This window comes from Leucoraja erinacea, chromosome 18 (genome assembly GCF_028641065.1).
Source record: "Leucoraja erinacea ecotype New England chromosome 18, Leri_hhj_1, whole genome shotgun sequence".
Taxonomy (NCBI): domain Eukaryota; kingdom Metazoa; phylum Chordata; class Chondrichthyes; order Rajiformes; family Rajidae; genus Leucoraja; species Leucoraja erinaceus.
In genome coordinates, this window is record NC_073394.1 from 1,215,701 (window position 1) to 1,231,422 (window position 15,722).

At 40.6% G+C, this 15,722-nt stretch overlaps 1 protein-coding gene across 3 annotated transcripts in view; it reads right to left on the reverse strand.

Annotated features, from left to right (window-relative positions):
* Positions 1-1,871: 1,871 nt before the first annotated feature.
* The window catches only part of ext2 (exostosin glycosyltransferase 2), a 169,169-nt gene continuing 155,318 nt past the window's right edge, over positions 1,872-15,722 (reverse strand). For all 3 annotated transcript variants that reach the window (XM_055649128.1, XM_055649129.1, XM_055649130.1), the window contains exons 11-14: positions 9,621-9,764; positions 6,564-6,692; positions 5,543-5,625; positions 1,872-4,821 (exon numbers count right to left, since the gene is read on the reverse strand). In XM_055649128.1, the coding sequence (XP_055505103.1) occupies positions 4,683-4,821; positions 5,543-5,625; positions 6,564-6,692; positions 9,621-9,764 (495 nt within the window). In that variant the 3' untranslated portion in view covers positions 1,872-4,682. The remainder of the gene's footprint in view (positions 4,822-5,542; positions 5,626-6,563; positions 6,693-9,620; positions 9,765-15,722) is intronic.

A 15,722-nucleotide genomic window follows, 5' to 3' on the forward strand; every position in this document is an offset into this window, starting at 1 on the left:
AAAATAAACACTAAAATACAAACTCAATCAAAAGGGGCACATGTTGGAAATAAATGTAGCCATTTATGACTTCACTAACTGCAGAAAAAATCCAAATGATATCAATGTATGATCGCTACACTGCGGAGATCTGATGTATAATTTTACGACTCCACATATTTGATACATGCATTCAGTTTCAAAGGAAACTCCGTTAATATACAATCTGATGTGTGTAGATAGCTAACAAATCACTTGATTACAGTCTAATTCTTCACATTGAAGCAGAAACGGCGCTGGTTGAAGTTTTTTTGTCTTTGTGACACATCTCAGCTGCAATAGGGGAACATTCTTCAGTCCCAAGTTTGTCATTTCTGGCAGGCCCAGTTGTACATTCCACACTGCCAACATCATCAGTATTTCCATTTGAACATGGGATTAAATTAATTCTTCTTAAATTAGATCAGATGAGAAGGATCATTGGACCACTTTTAGCTTCCTATTAACAAAAACCTCCCATTTCCCCCCACAACCATGTCTTCCCTACAAAACCCTTTCCAAAAGCATATTCCATGTTTTTTTCTAAATGTTATAAAAATATTTGTTCTAGTCTACAAATTTGAATTAGATTCTGAAAAACCCATGCAACTTGCAAATCTACCAATATCGATTTATTACAAATGAATACTTTAAAGAACATAGTTTCAATTTACAGACAGCAGCATTATAATGATGCTTTATTGCTTTGAGTCAGTGCTTCGATGCCTGAAGATGTGGTCCCAATCCTTACACCATGAATTTCTAAAATGCTTCATTATCACCAAGCATTTCTGGTGTAGACTATATCTTTAACCCTCGTGGCATTTAAAAAGCTTCAGGCTGTAGCTAATGTGCTGAGTGTATTTTACTGCAAAGTTTCAGTCATCTGTTTTTAATAGGGTAGCTAGATTCTATACTAGTTCAAAATTTGGGATTTTTTTCATTAATACATAATCCTCAAACTTAAAACTAAATTTCTCTCTAACCCTGAGATGTCAAATCACAGTTGTGCCAACAAGCTTTCAAAACAAGGGCCAACGATCAAGTCTTCATGTTTAGCTTTGGACAAGGGCCAGCCCATCCAAACAAGTTACGCTTCACTGCAACTTCTACAAATACTCTTTCCAGCAGAAATCATTAGGAATGCGAACTCCAGCTGATGTTCCCTTTTCCTGCCTGGCTCCATGTGATGTCCAACGTGATGGGGGCTCAGAATCAGCTCATCTAACACAAAGTAGGAATGAAAACTGCAGCCACTTGTGGTACAGCAGGACAGGCAGCATCTCTGGTTGAAAGGAATGGGTGACGTTTCAGCTCGAGGAAGAAGTATCTCGACCCATTCCTTCTCTCCAGAGATGCTGCCTGTCCCGCTGAGTTACTCCAGCATTTTGTGTCTCTCTTCAGTATAAACCAGCATCTGCAGTTCCTTCCTACACATTTCGGCCACAGATGGTACATTAGTTGGTTCATTGGGGAGCATAACAATAGATGTTCATTAACTATTATCACTGTACATCAGTACACGTGGCAATAAATTAAAGTAACTGAGTCCATGTCAACCATTGATCACCAGTTCTGTGCTATTCACCTTTCTCATCCACTCCCTATACACTGGGGGCAATTTACAGAAGCCAATTAACCTACTACCCAGAGCACCTGGAGGAAACCCACGCAGTCACAGGGAAGGTGCAAGTTCCACACAGGCAGGCAGCAGTCGAGATCAGAATGGAACCGATGTCTCTGCCACTGAGGCAGAAGTTGTACCAGCTGTGCCACCCTTGTCATGTCTACATACATAGCTTCTTAGTCTATGTAAATTAAGCACAGCATGCAATGCAAGATGTTACACAAGATTTAATTGAAAAACTGTTAAGGTTATTTAATAGGCTGCAGTGGAAGAAATATTGATTGGTGAACAACATGATAGCAATGAAACATACAGCACAGAAACAGAATACATTAAAAACAGATTCTAACATTGTACATTTGGTAAGGTGAAAGGCCATTTTTGCTAACATTCTGGGATTAATTCCTGCAAATTAAATTCGTTTTGTAATCACAAAGACTCTAAATAATGTCAGCAATCTTGTAAATATTTGCATCTCCTAGCCAACATTTCACCTATAAGTAGTGACTCCTAAAACACATGGGAGTGAAGTCGTGCAAAATGGCAGCTGCGTTTGCCTGGATGCCGCCCGCTCAAAAATAATTGCTGCCTTTTTATGTACGTTGACGTATGTTTAAGGAATCTGATTCAAAACACAAATCATTTTTCCTACTGCAAAGGACATAAATGCTTAAAGTTTAGCAAAATGGTTTCAAAGTTCTCTGGTAAAGTTTACCAGGTAGCTCTGTTCCCTCCTGCATTGTTAGGTAATATATTCCTAATAAACTGATTATGCTGTCACCTCATGCTAGTCATTGACAGTGGGATAGCATTGGTATCAAGGAATAACATTCACACAGCCAGTGTGAAAAATATCAAATGTTCCAAGTTCAAGTAGTATTGCTATTTGCTTTTAATTCATCACTACTGTGATTATCCGAACTTTTGACAGGAATACGTTCTGCCTTAAAGGGACACAGTAACCAGTGAAAGCCATGCCTTAATAGCAGAATCAGAGTTTAGAAACGATGGCAGTTGGAATCAGTGGGATTAAATAATTAATAGCTGGATTGTGTAGTGTTAAAATGGAATCAGGCAGCTGTTGGAAACTATTTCTGTATAAATGGCTTTGCAAATCATGAACATTCTTGGTTTCTATCAATGATATCTATAACTGGCATCAATTAAAAAAAATTATAACCAGACTGTTGTTCGACAAGCAGCCATTTGGAAGGAAATAGCAATTTTAACAAATGTGCAAAATGCTACAGCAGTTGAAAACAGCTAGGTGTCTGCGTTATCTCAGAAAGATACAATTACAGCAGACTAATTAATCCATGGAACACTTGATGAAGGGTTGGAATGAAATACAAATCATGAGTTGTTGCATCAGATTCTGGTGTGGACCACTAGCCTCCCTCAGCAGTGATGTCATGCAACTGTTGAATGGCCCACTCCAAGGCCACCCTCTTACCAACATCAGTAGCTGGGGAGATGCAGAACGCAGGTTCCTAACCCTTTGCAGTTGCAGTCATATATAACCCTTGCATATAGAATCCCAAGGTTTTGGTACAGGTATTATCTATCGGTGTAACTTTACTATCTTATAATTCAATAAAACTTGTGTTTAATGTTTCCCATGACTTTGGTCTTCCCCTCAAGTTAATGAGTCACACAAGAATTTGACTGGGAGGTGCGAGCAGCTCTTATTCATCAACTGATATAAACACAAGGAAGATATCAGGCTTGTTTTAGTGGGGTGGAAGCATCAATCATACTCTTCAATTAAAGAATAAACACCTGGATATTCCATCAAAGTCTCCACCCTTCCTTGATCATCGTTGCTGGCTTTGATGTCTTGTTTTATATCTTTCATTCATTTGTTCTATGTACTTTTTTTATATCTCTCGGTTCCCTCTCCCTGACTCTCAGTCTGAAGAAGGGTCTCGACCTGAAACGTCACCTATTCCTTTTCTCCAGAGATGCTGCCTGACCCAATTACTGCCAGCTTTGTGTGTCTATCTTCAAGGTTTTCCGAATAGTGATTTAGGAAAGAACCCAGGCTTACTCGAGTGCCCTTCTTTGGAACACTTTGCTCTCGTCTCTCTGTTCAACCAATACCCCCTAGGAACCGGCAAGATTGGGATAACTCAGCCTCTGCGGGAAGTCACTCTTGTTGGCTCAGTACATCACCATCCCCACTGCCAGCCATTCCAGTCCTTGTCACCCTTGACAAGATTAGCTCCTTATTGCACCACTGTTTGTGTATTATTAAATACAGACTGTATGGGGCTCTTCCTGATATAACGTTGAATATCATTGACCTAGAGTGACAACATCATTGGCAGTATTACAATGGGAACAACTAATCATGGACTGATACAGGGTCTAGTGTTATAAAATTAACAATTATATTTTCAGTGCATGGTGCTACAAAAAGCAGTTTGAAATCTTTGTACAGGTAATGCCTAAACCAGCAATATAGTGTTGTAGTAACGAAAGAAGAAAAGCACAATTGAAATGTACTACAAGGAATCTTGAGTTTTGTTCTTTGCTAGTCATTAAATTATACAATACATTTAAAATTACAAAACAGAATCTTTTATGCCATGTAAAACTATTATCAATTCTTTGACATCCAACATTTTAAAAATACATCAAATTGTTGACCTGCATTTACATATCTTAAGTTTGTAAACAACATAAAGCAGGAAAAGAAAGACAGAGAGTGCTGGAGTAACTCAGCGGGTCAGGCAGCATCTGGGAGAACATGGATAGGTGACGTTTCAAGTCAGCACCGTTCTTTAGACTGAAGAAGGGTTCTGACCTGAGATGTTGCGTCTCCATGTGCTTCAGAGATGCTGCCAGATTCGCTGGGTTACTCCAGCACTTTTTATAAACCAGCATCTGCAGTTCCTTGTGTTTCCATTATAGCAGGAGATGACTTTGAATTCCTGATCAACTGGTGTTAAAACATACAGCAGTCAAATCTTATTGAAACACCTCGATGTGTGGCAAAGGTGCAGCTGAAGTGGCCGAGGTTTTGACCATCAGTATTTTATAAGCTGCCAATGTTGGGGAAACTCTTCAACTTCTCTGGGAAGTCATCCTTGTACAAGACAGGGTCGGCACGGTGCTCCACCACTTTCAGTGGCATGATCCCAAAGACCGATGCAAATTTATTGATGCATTCTGACCTGTAATTATATTCCCATGGTGTTAAATAAGCAGATAATGATGTGTACTAAAACACTGGCAGGACAACATCTTCACCACCAGACGTCATTAAAAAGCTGACAAATGTACGCAATAAAATTGGGACATTTCCGTAACTTGATGCTTTTAAAAGCCAAAGAGAAAAACTAAGCAATACTAAAGCTTGGATGATTCACTGACAAAGCAAAGGCTCACTAACTTTCAACTTAATTCATGCATTGGAGTTCCTTCATTATTTTATTAGAATATAAAAACTAGTTTTAATTGCTTTGCCTGACCCAGCCATGCATAGATTGGAAGGGACCTACCATTATACAACAGAAATTCAGAAATTCATGTGGGTTCTCCCTCTCTTGAGATTCTGACTATTTTAGTTTAGTCTTTTTCCGATAAAGCTATTTATCTAAATAATGAACATAATTTCAAAACTTTGGACCCCATTGCAAGTAAGAATTCCCTTGTTCTGTTGCATAGGGCCATTAAACACTCTTGTCCCATTGTATTCAAAGAGGAAGAAGTTTAAACAGTTCACAAATCACTGATTTACGTAAACCTGGGCAGAGTTTTCACTGTTGGGGAAGGCACTGACGAGCATTTTCCGAGAGGGCTGTAAATCTGGAAGCAGTCATGCATGTTTTTCTTGGGCACTTGTGAAATGGCAGCCTCAAGCTGTTAAATACATGCAAGGAATGGAGTGCTTACCGTTCCACCATATGGGTCTGGTCCAGAGACAGTCCATCAATTGCCGTGCACTCCGGGCACTTGAACTTTTTACGTGGGGTTACCTGCATGTCACAATAATTCCAACAATATTAATGGCGTCTTTAATCCAGCTTGATGTGCAAGCACGCCTGCAGAGCAACACAAGAGCACCATCCTCTCACAACAGTTCCATCTGGCTCACCACCGCATATTTCAATTCGCAAGAGATCAATAAAATTACTAGAATGGTTTCACATTCATTGAAAGTGTGTGATGACAACCCATTTAAAATCCACTTAATGACCACTTTCACACTTCCAGGTGCCTTATACAAGCACCGGTTGTCTGTACAACCATAAGGTGATGAAATGTTGCTTCCCCTTCTTTGATATAGCCTTATTAACCTACGCCTGTTTTCTCATTAAGTTGACTGACAGATTCTAAGAATATTTAGAGATTCTGAAGGTGACAAAGTTTAAAGTGCCCATGTGAATTTATCATCTCCACAAAGCCCTTTCCATCAACTTCACAAAGCAAGTGCCTTCTCAAGGCTGCTACTAACAAACAATATTAATGTCTATAAAAATTGAGCTTTCAAAGCTTTTAATGATAGGAAACATAAAACACAAGGCAATTGGCATAAGAAGCAAAAGTGACACAAGGGATTTTATCCTCTCCGCAGCAAGTGGAATGTACTGTCAGAGCAAGCGTGGAGACGGATTCAACGGCAACATTCCAAAGGGAAGCGGAAAACCATCTGAAAGGGAAGAATTTGCAGAGCTCTGGGGAATGTGTGCAGCATTGATCTTCTACAGAGAACAACATGAATTAGATGGGCCAAGCGGCATCCTTTGATGCTGAAACAATTCTGTAATTTAAATGTCCATTCTGGGCTTCTCAATTCATATTGTTTCTGATTTAAATTTAGTTTAGACTTCACACAGTTTTTACAGAGAGACAAAGCTAACATCTTTGCACAATTTCTCTTCACACGCACATTTCTGGCAGTTCAGAAACTTACCTTAATAGGAGCCTTTCCAGTCATGTTAGCAACCAGGAAGTTCATGGCAATATCCTCACAATTCATGTGTTCATCCACCCAATTTTTAATATCTCCTGGCATCTTGTATGTGTACAAGTAATTAAAGTACTAAGACAAAGAAGATCACATATGTCATCAGAAACTAATCATTGTAACTATATCATTCATTTAAAACTAATAAGGCAAACATTATTTCTATTTTTTTTAATTCCCAAGCATTTCAAGTTTCAACACAACCTCATCGTATGCCTACAACCCCTTCTACTCATTGGATAAGAATGCAGGTGTCATGGTTAATAGGTTTGCAGATCACATTAAACTTGGCGGTACTGTGGATAGCAAGATTATCTAAGATAACAAAGTTATCTGGATCAACTGGGCTCCTGGGCTGAAGAATGGTAGATGGAGTTTAATTAAAGTAAATGCGAGCTGTCGCATTTTGATAAGACAAACCAGGACAGAACTTACACAGTAAATGAAAGGGCCCTGGAGGGTGATGTAGAACAGATCTAGGAGTGCAGATGAATAGTTCCTTGAAAGAGGCCATACAGGTAGACAAGATGGCGAAGGTGGCACTTAGCATGCTTATTCTCATCAGCCAGGGTAGTTTCCCTTATCCCTAACCAGTCTGAAGAAGGGTTTCGGCCTAAAACGTTGCCTATTTCCTTCGCTCCATAGATGCTGCCGCACCCGCTGAGTTACTCCAGCACTTTTGTCTACCGCTGAGTTACTCCAGCTTTTTGTGTCTATCTTCAATTTAAACCAGCATCTGCAGTTCCTTCTTACACCTATTGAGTACAGGAGCCTGAGGGAGAACCTTATAGAGGAATGTAACGTCATGAGAGGATAGAATAGCCACAGTCTTTTCCCACAGGGCGAGGGTGTCTAAAGTAGAAGGCATAAGTTTAAGGTTTAATGAGAAAGGAAAGATTCAAAATGGACCCGAAGGCCAATGTTGTCACTGAATATTGGTACGGATACAGAACGAGATGTCAAAGGAAGTGGTGGAAGTGGGTATACTTATGATCTGGGGGATCTGGGGGGGATATGGGTCAGGCACAGGCAAGTGGGACTAGCTCAGGAAACTTGGTCAGCATGGCTAGGTTGGGCTGAATGGCCTGTTTCTGTGCTCTGTAGCTCTCATCCTAAAGTGCGTTTAATTCCCTGGTTTTGGCCTCAGTATCTCTCCACCTTTAGCTGACGAAGCCTTAAGTTCTGGGCCTGCCTTCCTGGTTCTCCACTCCCATCTGCTCAAGATATTCCCTAAAATCGCTTTCTTTGATCAATACGCTGTATATTTTCCAAGATACTTACACGGCTCAATGTAAAGTTTTGTTCCATTAAACTCCGATGAAATACATAGTGGAATATTTCATTACATTGAATGCTTTACATTAAAAAAATTCTTATACAAGTTAAAACGTGACTCATTAATATCTGAAATTCTTCTTAGTTTTAGATTTAGTTTTGACCATATGAAGTGACCAGGCATTTGCTCCCCTGTAACTTCTTGTAGGTATGCCTGTATGCTTGTTCACGTTTGTGCTGATTGGTTTGAATTAGTTAAGGGCCTGTCCCTAAGGGACTTGGTGATTTTTTTGGTGATCGACGGCATCATTGACTGACATGTCAGGTCACCGAAAAAGTCGCGGCGTGATAACGTATTGACCTGCGGTGTTTCCTCGACGCTGGACTTTGAAATGTTCAAAATCTTTCGGTGACCCTGATGCGTCAGTTGCCGAAAACAAATCGACAAGTGACAGGCGCTTTAGGATTTAAAATAACATCACTTAAAGTGAATGCAAAGAATCATGTTTAAACGCAAAGGATATTAAACAGAGTAACACAAACGAAAACAAATTGCCATAAGAATATGGACAAAAATAGAGAGAGATAGTGTTGCAAGATGTAACAAGAGATTGTGGGCAGGTGAAAGGAAGAGACTATAAACAATGAAAGCATCCAGTTTAGGAACAATTTCTACATGTAAAAATCAGCTGAGTGATCTTAGGCAAAGTATGCATGCATCACAAGAGGCCAAATGTTGAAACATAGATTCTTAAATTACATGAACCTTTGCATGAATTTAGTTTCTGTGCTAAATGGGAATTTTAAAACAGAGTAATAGTGGTGGCCTGGGGACTAGACGTTAAATGTGGCAGTTCCAATGAGGAAAACATTGAAAGGGAACATACGAGATCCTTCACTTAACATATAGCATATAAAGCAAGGAATAGAGGCCAAACCTTTGTATAACCAGTTTGGAGCTCAGTTTAAATAAAGTGTTCCATTTTGAACATGTAGTTTAGGATTGATGTTGACAATTTTAACAAGAGAGGAAAAAAATGATCAGAAATGCATCAGGGATGGAAACTTCTATTAGAACCAGAGGCAGACAGCATCAGAGATGTTTGAACAAACTGCCTCTTGCATTCCTTCAAAGTTAATTCAGATGATTCATTGAATTTCAGATCTTTTCCTTTCGGTTGGATAAAATTAAATTCAAATAATGTCTATTTTCTCATATCATTATCATCAAACTTCTATATTAAGGAAGTGGAAACAAGGAACTGCAGATGCTGGTTAATACACAAAAGGACACAAAGTGCTGGAATAACTCAGCAGGTCAGGCAGCATCTCAGGGAAACATAGATAGGTGATGTTTTGTGTTGTGTTGTGTATTCCGATATTAAGGAATGTATTGTAAGATATATTTAAAAACTTCCAGATAACAATTGTCAATTTGAGTTGTGTTTGAGTAGAGTTTAGTTTATTGTCTCATGTATCGAGGTAGAGTGAAACGCTTCAGTTCCATGTTAAACGGTCAGTGGAAAGACAGTACATGATGACAATCGAGCTATCCACAGTGTACACATGATCAAGCGAATAACGTTCAGTGCAAGATAAAGTCGTCACGTCCAACCTAAGATAGTCCAAGGGTCTCTAATGAGGTAGATAGTAGCTCAGGACAATTTTGTGAGTTCAAAACTGTGTTGATTTTAAAACCAGTCTGGCCAGTCAGTCATATCTACATACCTTGTGGTAGAAGGCAGCTCCAGTTAACACCATGGATACCTCGTTTGTCCATTCCGACTCGTATTTCCATTTGTTTGTCTCGTGATCCCATAAATGAAGCCGACCAGGATAGCCCACCAGCCTGTCAGGAAACTCACGCCACACCTACACGTGGTCAGAAATTGCAAACATCGTTAGTAGCTTGAGATAAGATGACAGAATCTATTGATTTATTTATCAGCCTCAATTATCCACCGTGAATGATCAATAACCAATCTGAAATGACCAGTATGCACACTGTAGACAAAAATGCTGGAGAAACTCAGCGGGTGAGGCAACATCTATGGAGGCTCTACATCGGTGAGACGCTTGGTGATCGCTTCACCCAACAACTCCGCTCGAGCCAAGCCTACACTTGGCCTCACCCACTGAGTTTCTCCAGCATTTTTGTCTACCTTCGATTTTCCAGCATCTGCAGTTCCTTCTTAAACAGTTTGCACACAGTGATTAGATTTGTTCCATGTCAATGATGCATTTTGTTATGGGAATTATTAAAAATGAACATGATTGAATATCTACACAAAAAATGCTGGAATTATTTGGCAGGTTAGGCAGCATCTTTAAAAGAGAAATGGAACTAATGCTTCAGGTTGAAGATCCTTTGGTGGAACAGGGAAAGAGAGAAAGCTACTTAGCCCCCAGCCAACAATGGACCATTGTGGCTCCACCTTTCCTTGATCATCGTTGCTATTGGCATATCTTTCATTCATTTATTCTATGTGCTGTCTATATTTCTCGTCTCGACCCAAAACATCACCTCTTCCTTTTCTTCAGAGACCCACTGAGTTACTCCAGGTTTTTCAGTCTACCTTTGGTATAAACCAGAAACACAGGTGGGGAAGGACAATGGATGAAACGTAGAGAAAGTCCACCAGAGGGTGAAAAGATGCAGATATTATGGATGGTTCCGTTCCTTTGTCCATGCAGTGTTTTTAAATGAATGAATTCACATGTTTAATCGATAATGTTTTATTATTGTTTAATGTTTTCTGTGTCATTCTTAATTGTTACTGTATGTCATGTTTTCTCTTGCGAGCAGAGCACCAAGGCAAATTCCTTGTATGTGAACATATTTGGCAAATATTATTAATTAATTCATTCATTTATGCAGTGTTTTCGGACAATTTCTGTTATCTTTCAGGTTTTCAGTATCAGCAATTTTAAGCTATTGTATACCTGTATCAATATTTGCAATCTAACCCTCTAAATACCAGCAGACATGACGAAATAAACTAGAATTGTTCTGGAGAGTGATACCTACATTTCTCTCCCCACTAACTAGTTGTACTTTGGTAACCACTTCTTTTTCTGGCATAAAGCTTTGACTGGAGTTAGGGGGCAGTAACACAAGACCTGATCAAGCCAACTTTATAACAACCAGAAACAAACTTCCTGACCTGCAGAAGTACGATACGATAAACTTTATTCATCCCCGGAGGGAGATTGTTCTGCCGACAGTCACAACACACAAGGTACACACAAATTTGAAATTAAAAGTGAAAACAAAAAGAAAAGGACAAGCGGTCTGGCTGCCGTGTGCAGAGCCTTCACCGGAACAAACGGACGGACACAGATTTATCTCCTGAACAGCGGATTCTAAACTAGAGTTCCCCCCCCCCCATGCCGGGTTCCCCTTTGTTCTCCCACCGTTCCTCACGGCGGCCCCCCCCCATTCCCATTGTCTTCCCCTCCCCCTCACGCTCATTGACCGTGGGGTCCTGTGGGGTCTCGTGGCGCAGAGACTTCCACCACTGCCAAAGCCCCACAGCCGTCGAGACTTCAGCTGCCGCCGAGGCTCCCATTGCCGCCACCCTTGAGCATCCTTCGGCCCAGACAGGCCTTGCCGCCCAGCTCCACTACAGTCCCCTGGGAAGCCTGTGGGGTGTGTCGGGCCTACCGGTGGTCGTTCTGGTCAACGGCGGTGCTGATGTTCGGCGGGTGGATGGGAGAGGGCAAGTATTCACAAAGTAGGAGTTCAGTGCTGCGGGCTGGTGTTAGTTGTCAACACTGGTTACTGCTCCACAATACAGCTTTACCACCTTCACAACAGCCAACATTTGTCACTACTCTGCTTGTGCAATGAGCACACCACAAAACTATTTTTTTCAAAATAGTAGAGATAAATCTTGAAGCAGTGCATGGGATCCAGGAAGCACACACTCATCACCTTCTCTTAGGTAGAACCAAGGAACAAAGAATACAGGATGAGATGTGCGTGGTTTGGTGAAGTGGCTGGAGGTGTTCTGGGGAAAGCACAGGAAGCACACGACCTGCCCGTTATAACTCTGCTCCTCCTCCATCCAGAAACTCAGTGTCCAAGTGCAGCAGTGATCCAATGGCATTTCTAATTCAATGTGTTATATTCACTGCTCATGATGTGGTCTTGTCTACGTGGGGAGAAACCAAGTGCAGATTGGGTGTAAAGCTCCTCTGTTCAGTTCACAAGGATGACTGTGAGCTTCCACGTGCCCATTGATACCTCCTGCAACGAGTGCTTTGAGCTCACGTACAAATCTCAAATCACTAACAAAAAACACTTTAATTGGTTATAATCATATTGATGATAGGTGTTGTGCATTGAAATTTTAGTTTTTAGTTTAGAGATACAGCGAGGAAATAGGCTCTTCGGCCCACCGAGTCCGAACCGACCAGTGATCCCTGCTCATCAACACTCTCTACACACTAAGGACAATTTACATTTACACCACGCCAATTAACCTACAAACCTGTACGTCTTTAGAGTGTATGTGGAATGCGAAGATCTCAGAGAAAACCCACGCGGGTCACGGGGAGAAGGTACAAACTCTACCTGGGACTCTGGCGCTGTAAGGCAGCAACACTACCGCAGCGCCACCCTAATGAAATAGTTAATTAACGAGGCTGCTCCTTCTGTAATAGGCACACTCGCATTTGAAGCAAAATACATCTGGAACAAGGGGCAAAGCCACAGTAACACTGGTGCAATGAAAACTGTCAACTCAATATGAAACTAAGAGAGGTACCCAACATAGATTGAAAATGCAAGTTATTAGCTTGCACAGAGGTTCAATATCAAAGCAGAGTACATATACCATGCACATCTGCATACAATTAGACTTGTACAGCAACACTTTATTTGCAAAAGCGAAGTGACGTGAAGTCTGAGCAAAGATTACAGCATTATCATTAACATGCCTTTTAAAAAAAAAAGAAACAAAAATCAAACATAAGAATCAAACCAAAGGACTGTTTAATGGGCCCTTAATTACTTCAAAGACTACTGTGCAGATTAAAGGATCAGTTTATGATTATAAACATAGGCTATACCCTGACAGACCGGATCATAATTACCGTCACTGGGCCTTCAATGGGAATCTACAATTAACTGGCTTTTGTCAATGTCTTTTCACATGCAGTTTTCTACTAATTTTCAATTCATATGCAGAAGAATGAACTTTTATTGGTGTACTAATTTGAAACATGACCAACATGAAAAAGGGTTGTTGCAAAAAAAAAAAAAAAAAAAAAATAGCATGCCCATGGAAAACCGCAAATAAACTATATTTCAACAGCACCTAACATGCTCAATAAGCTGGTCCTGGAGGTAAAGGGGAAACAAGAGTGGTTTTAATATTGTTCATTCTCAATGCAGAGTTGGCAATAGAGGTTTAGCTCAACTGAAATGTCAATGTGTGATGAACTGTGATTTAAAAACAAAATTAACTAAAAACTGTGAAAATTGGCAAATCATTGTATCATTAGTTCACCACTGTCCTTCATGGAACGCATATGGACCCTCTTTGATCCAAGATGTACAGTGCCCATCATAATGTTTGGGACAAAGACCCATCATTTATTTATTTGCCTCCGTACTCCACAATTTGAGATTTGTAATGGAAATAAAATCATGTGGTTAAAGTGCACATTGTCAGATTTTAATAAAGGCCATTTTTATACATTTTGGTTTCACCATGTAGAAGTTACAGCTGTGTTTATACATATTTCCCCCCATTTCAGGGCACCATAATGTTTGAGACACAGCAATGTCATGTAAATTAAAGTAGTATTTTGTTGCATATCCTTTGCATGCAATAACTGCTTGAAGTCTGCAATTCATGGACATCACCAGTTGCTGGGTGTCTTCTCTGGTGATGCTCTGCCAGGCCTGTATTGCAGCCATCTTTAGCTTATGCTTGTTTTAGGAGCTAGTCCCCTTCAGTTTTCTCTTTGGCATATAAAAGGCATGCTCAATTGGATTCAGATTCTTTTTCCAGAACTGTGGTTGCTCTTTTAAGTACTTCTTGGCAAACTGTAACCTGGCCATCCTATTTTTGTAGCTAACCAGTGGCTTACATCTTGCAGTGTAGCCTCTGTATTTCTGTTCATGAAGTCTTCTGCAGACAGTGGTCAATGACAAATCCACACCTGACTCCTGAAGAGTTTCTGATCTGTCGGACAGGTGTTTGGGGATTTTTCTTTATAGAGAATTCTTCTGTCATCATCTGTGGAGGTCTTCCTTGGCTTGCCAGTGCCTTTGCGATTAGTGTTTTTATGTATTTTTTAATGTATTTTTTGTATCTCCTTATACTGTATGATGTGTTATATGGACCTGTGTCTGAAATAAAGTTTTATTATAGTAAGCTCACCAGTGCTCTCTTTCTTCTTAATGATGTTCCAACAAGTTGATTTTGGTAAGCCTAAGGTTTGGCTGATGTCTCTAACAGGTTTATTCGTGTTTCTCAGTCTCATAATGGTTTCTTTGACTTTCATTGGCACAACTTTGGTCCTCATGTTGATAAACAGCAATAAAAGTTTCCAAAGGTGATGGAAAGACTGGAGGAAAGACTAGGTGCTGAGAGCTCCCTTATATCTACATTAAGGAGGCATTTAAACACACCTGAGCAATTACAAACCCCTGTGAAGCCATGTGTCCCAAACATTATGGTGCCCTGAAATGGGGGGACTATGTATCAAAACAGAGCTGTAATTTCTACATGGTGCAACCAAAATGTATAAAAATGGCCTTTATTAAAATCTGACAATGTGCACTTTAACCACATGTGTTTTTTTCTATTACAAATCTCAAATTGTGGAGTGCAGAGGCAAATAAATAAATGATGGTCTTTGTCCCAAACATTGTGGAGGGCACTGTATGTAGCTCCAGACTGATGTGCTGAGCTATAATCTTAAAGCACCCTGAAGAAAATTAAAAAAAACAAAAAAAACACTAAAAAACCCACACAATTGAGAGAAAAAGCAACTGGTGAAAGACATGGCGGCACAGCAGTAGAATTGCTGCCTTACATCTGTAGAGTTTTTACGTTCTCAACGCGACCTGGGTGGGTTTTCTCCGAGATCTTTGCTTTCCTCCCACACTGAAGGTTTGTAGGATGATTGGTTTAGTATAAACATAAATTGTCCCTAGTGTGTAGGATAGTGTTAATGTGCAGGGATCGCTGGTCGGTGCAGACTCGGTGGGCCGAAGGGCCTGTTTCCAGGTTGTATCTCTAAACTAAAAAAACAAGCAAAGCAAGAAGCTGAACCATCATTCTCTTCTGTCTGAAGAAGGGTCTCGACCCAAAACGTCACCCATTCCTTCTCTCCACAGATGCTGCCCATCCCACTGAGTTACTCCATCTTTTTGTGTCTACCTTCGATTTAAACCAGCATCTGCAGTTCCTTCCTACACATCACACGCTTCATTTGGAAACACACAGATGGTGGTGGATGTACGGAACAAGCTGCCAGAGGAGGTAGTTGAGGCTGGGACTATCCCAACGTTTTAAGAAACAGCTAGACAGGTACATGGATATGACGGGTTTGGAGGGATATGGACCAAGCGCAGGCAAGTGGGGCTAGTGTAGCTGGGACATTGTTGGGCAAGATGGGCGGAAGGGCCTGTTTCCACATTGTATCACTCTGTGACTGTCACAAGTGACCACAGTTGTTCAGAGAACTCAATATGCATTGAATTCTCCAATTTTAGGCAACCTCTAAACAACCCCACCATCCCCTTCTCACCCACAATCCCCACCCCACCGCTGAGCCCCGGCTGATCTTGCACCCACCCTTCCCCTCCCCCCC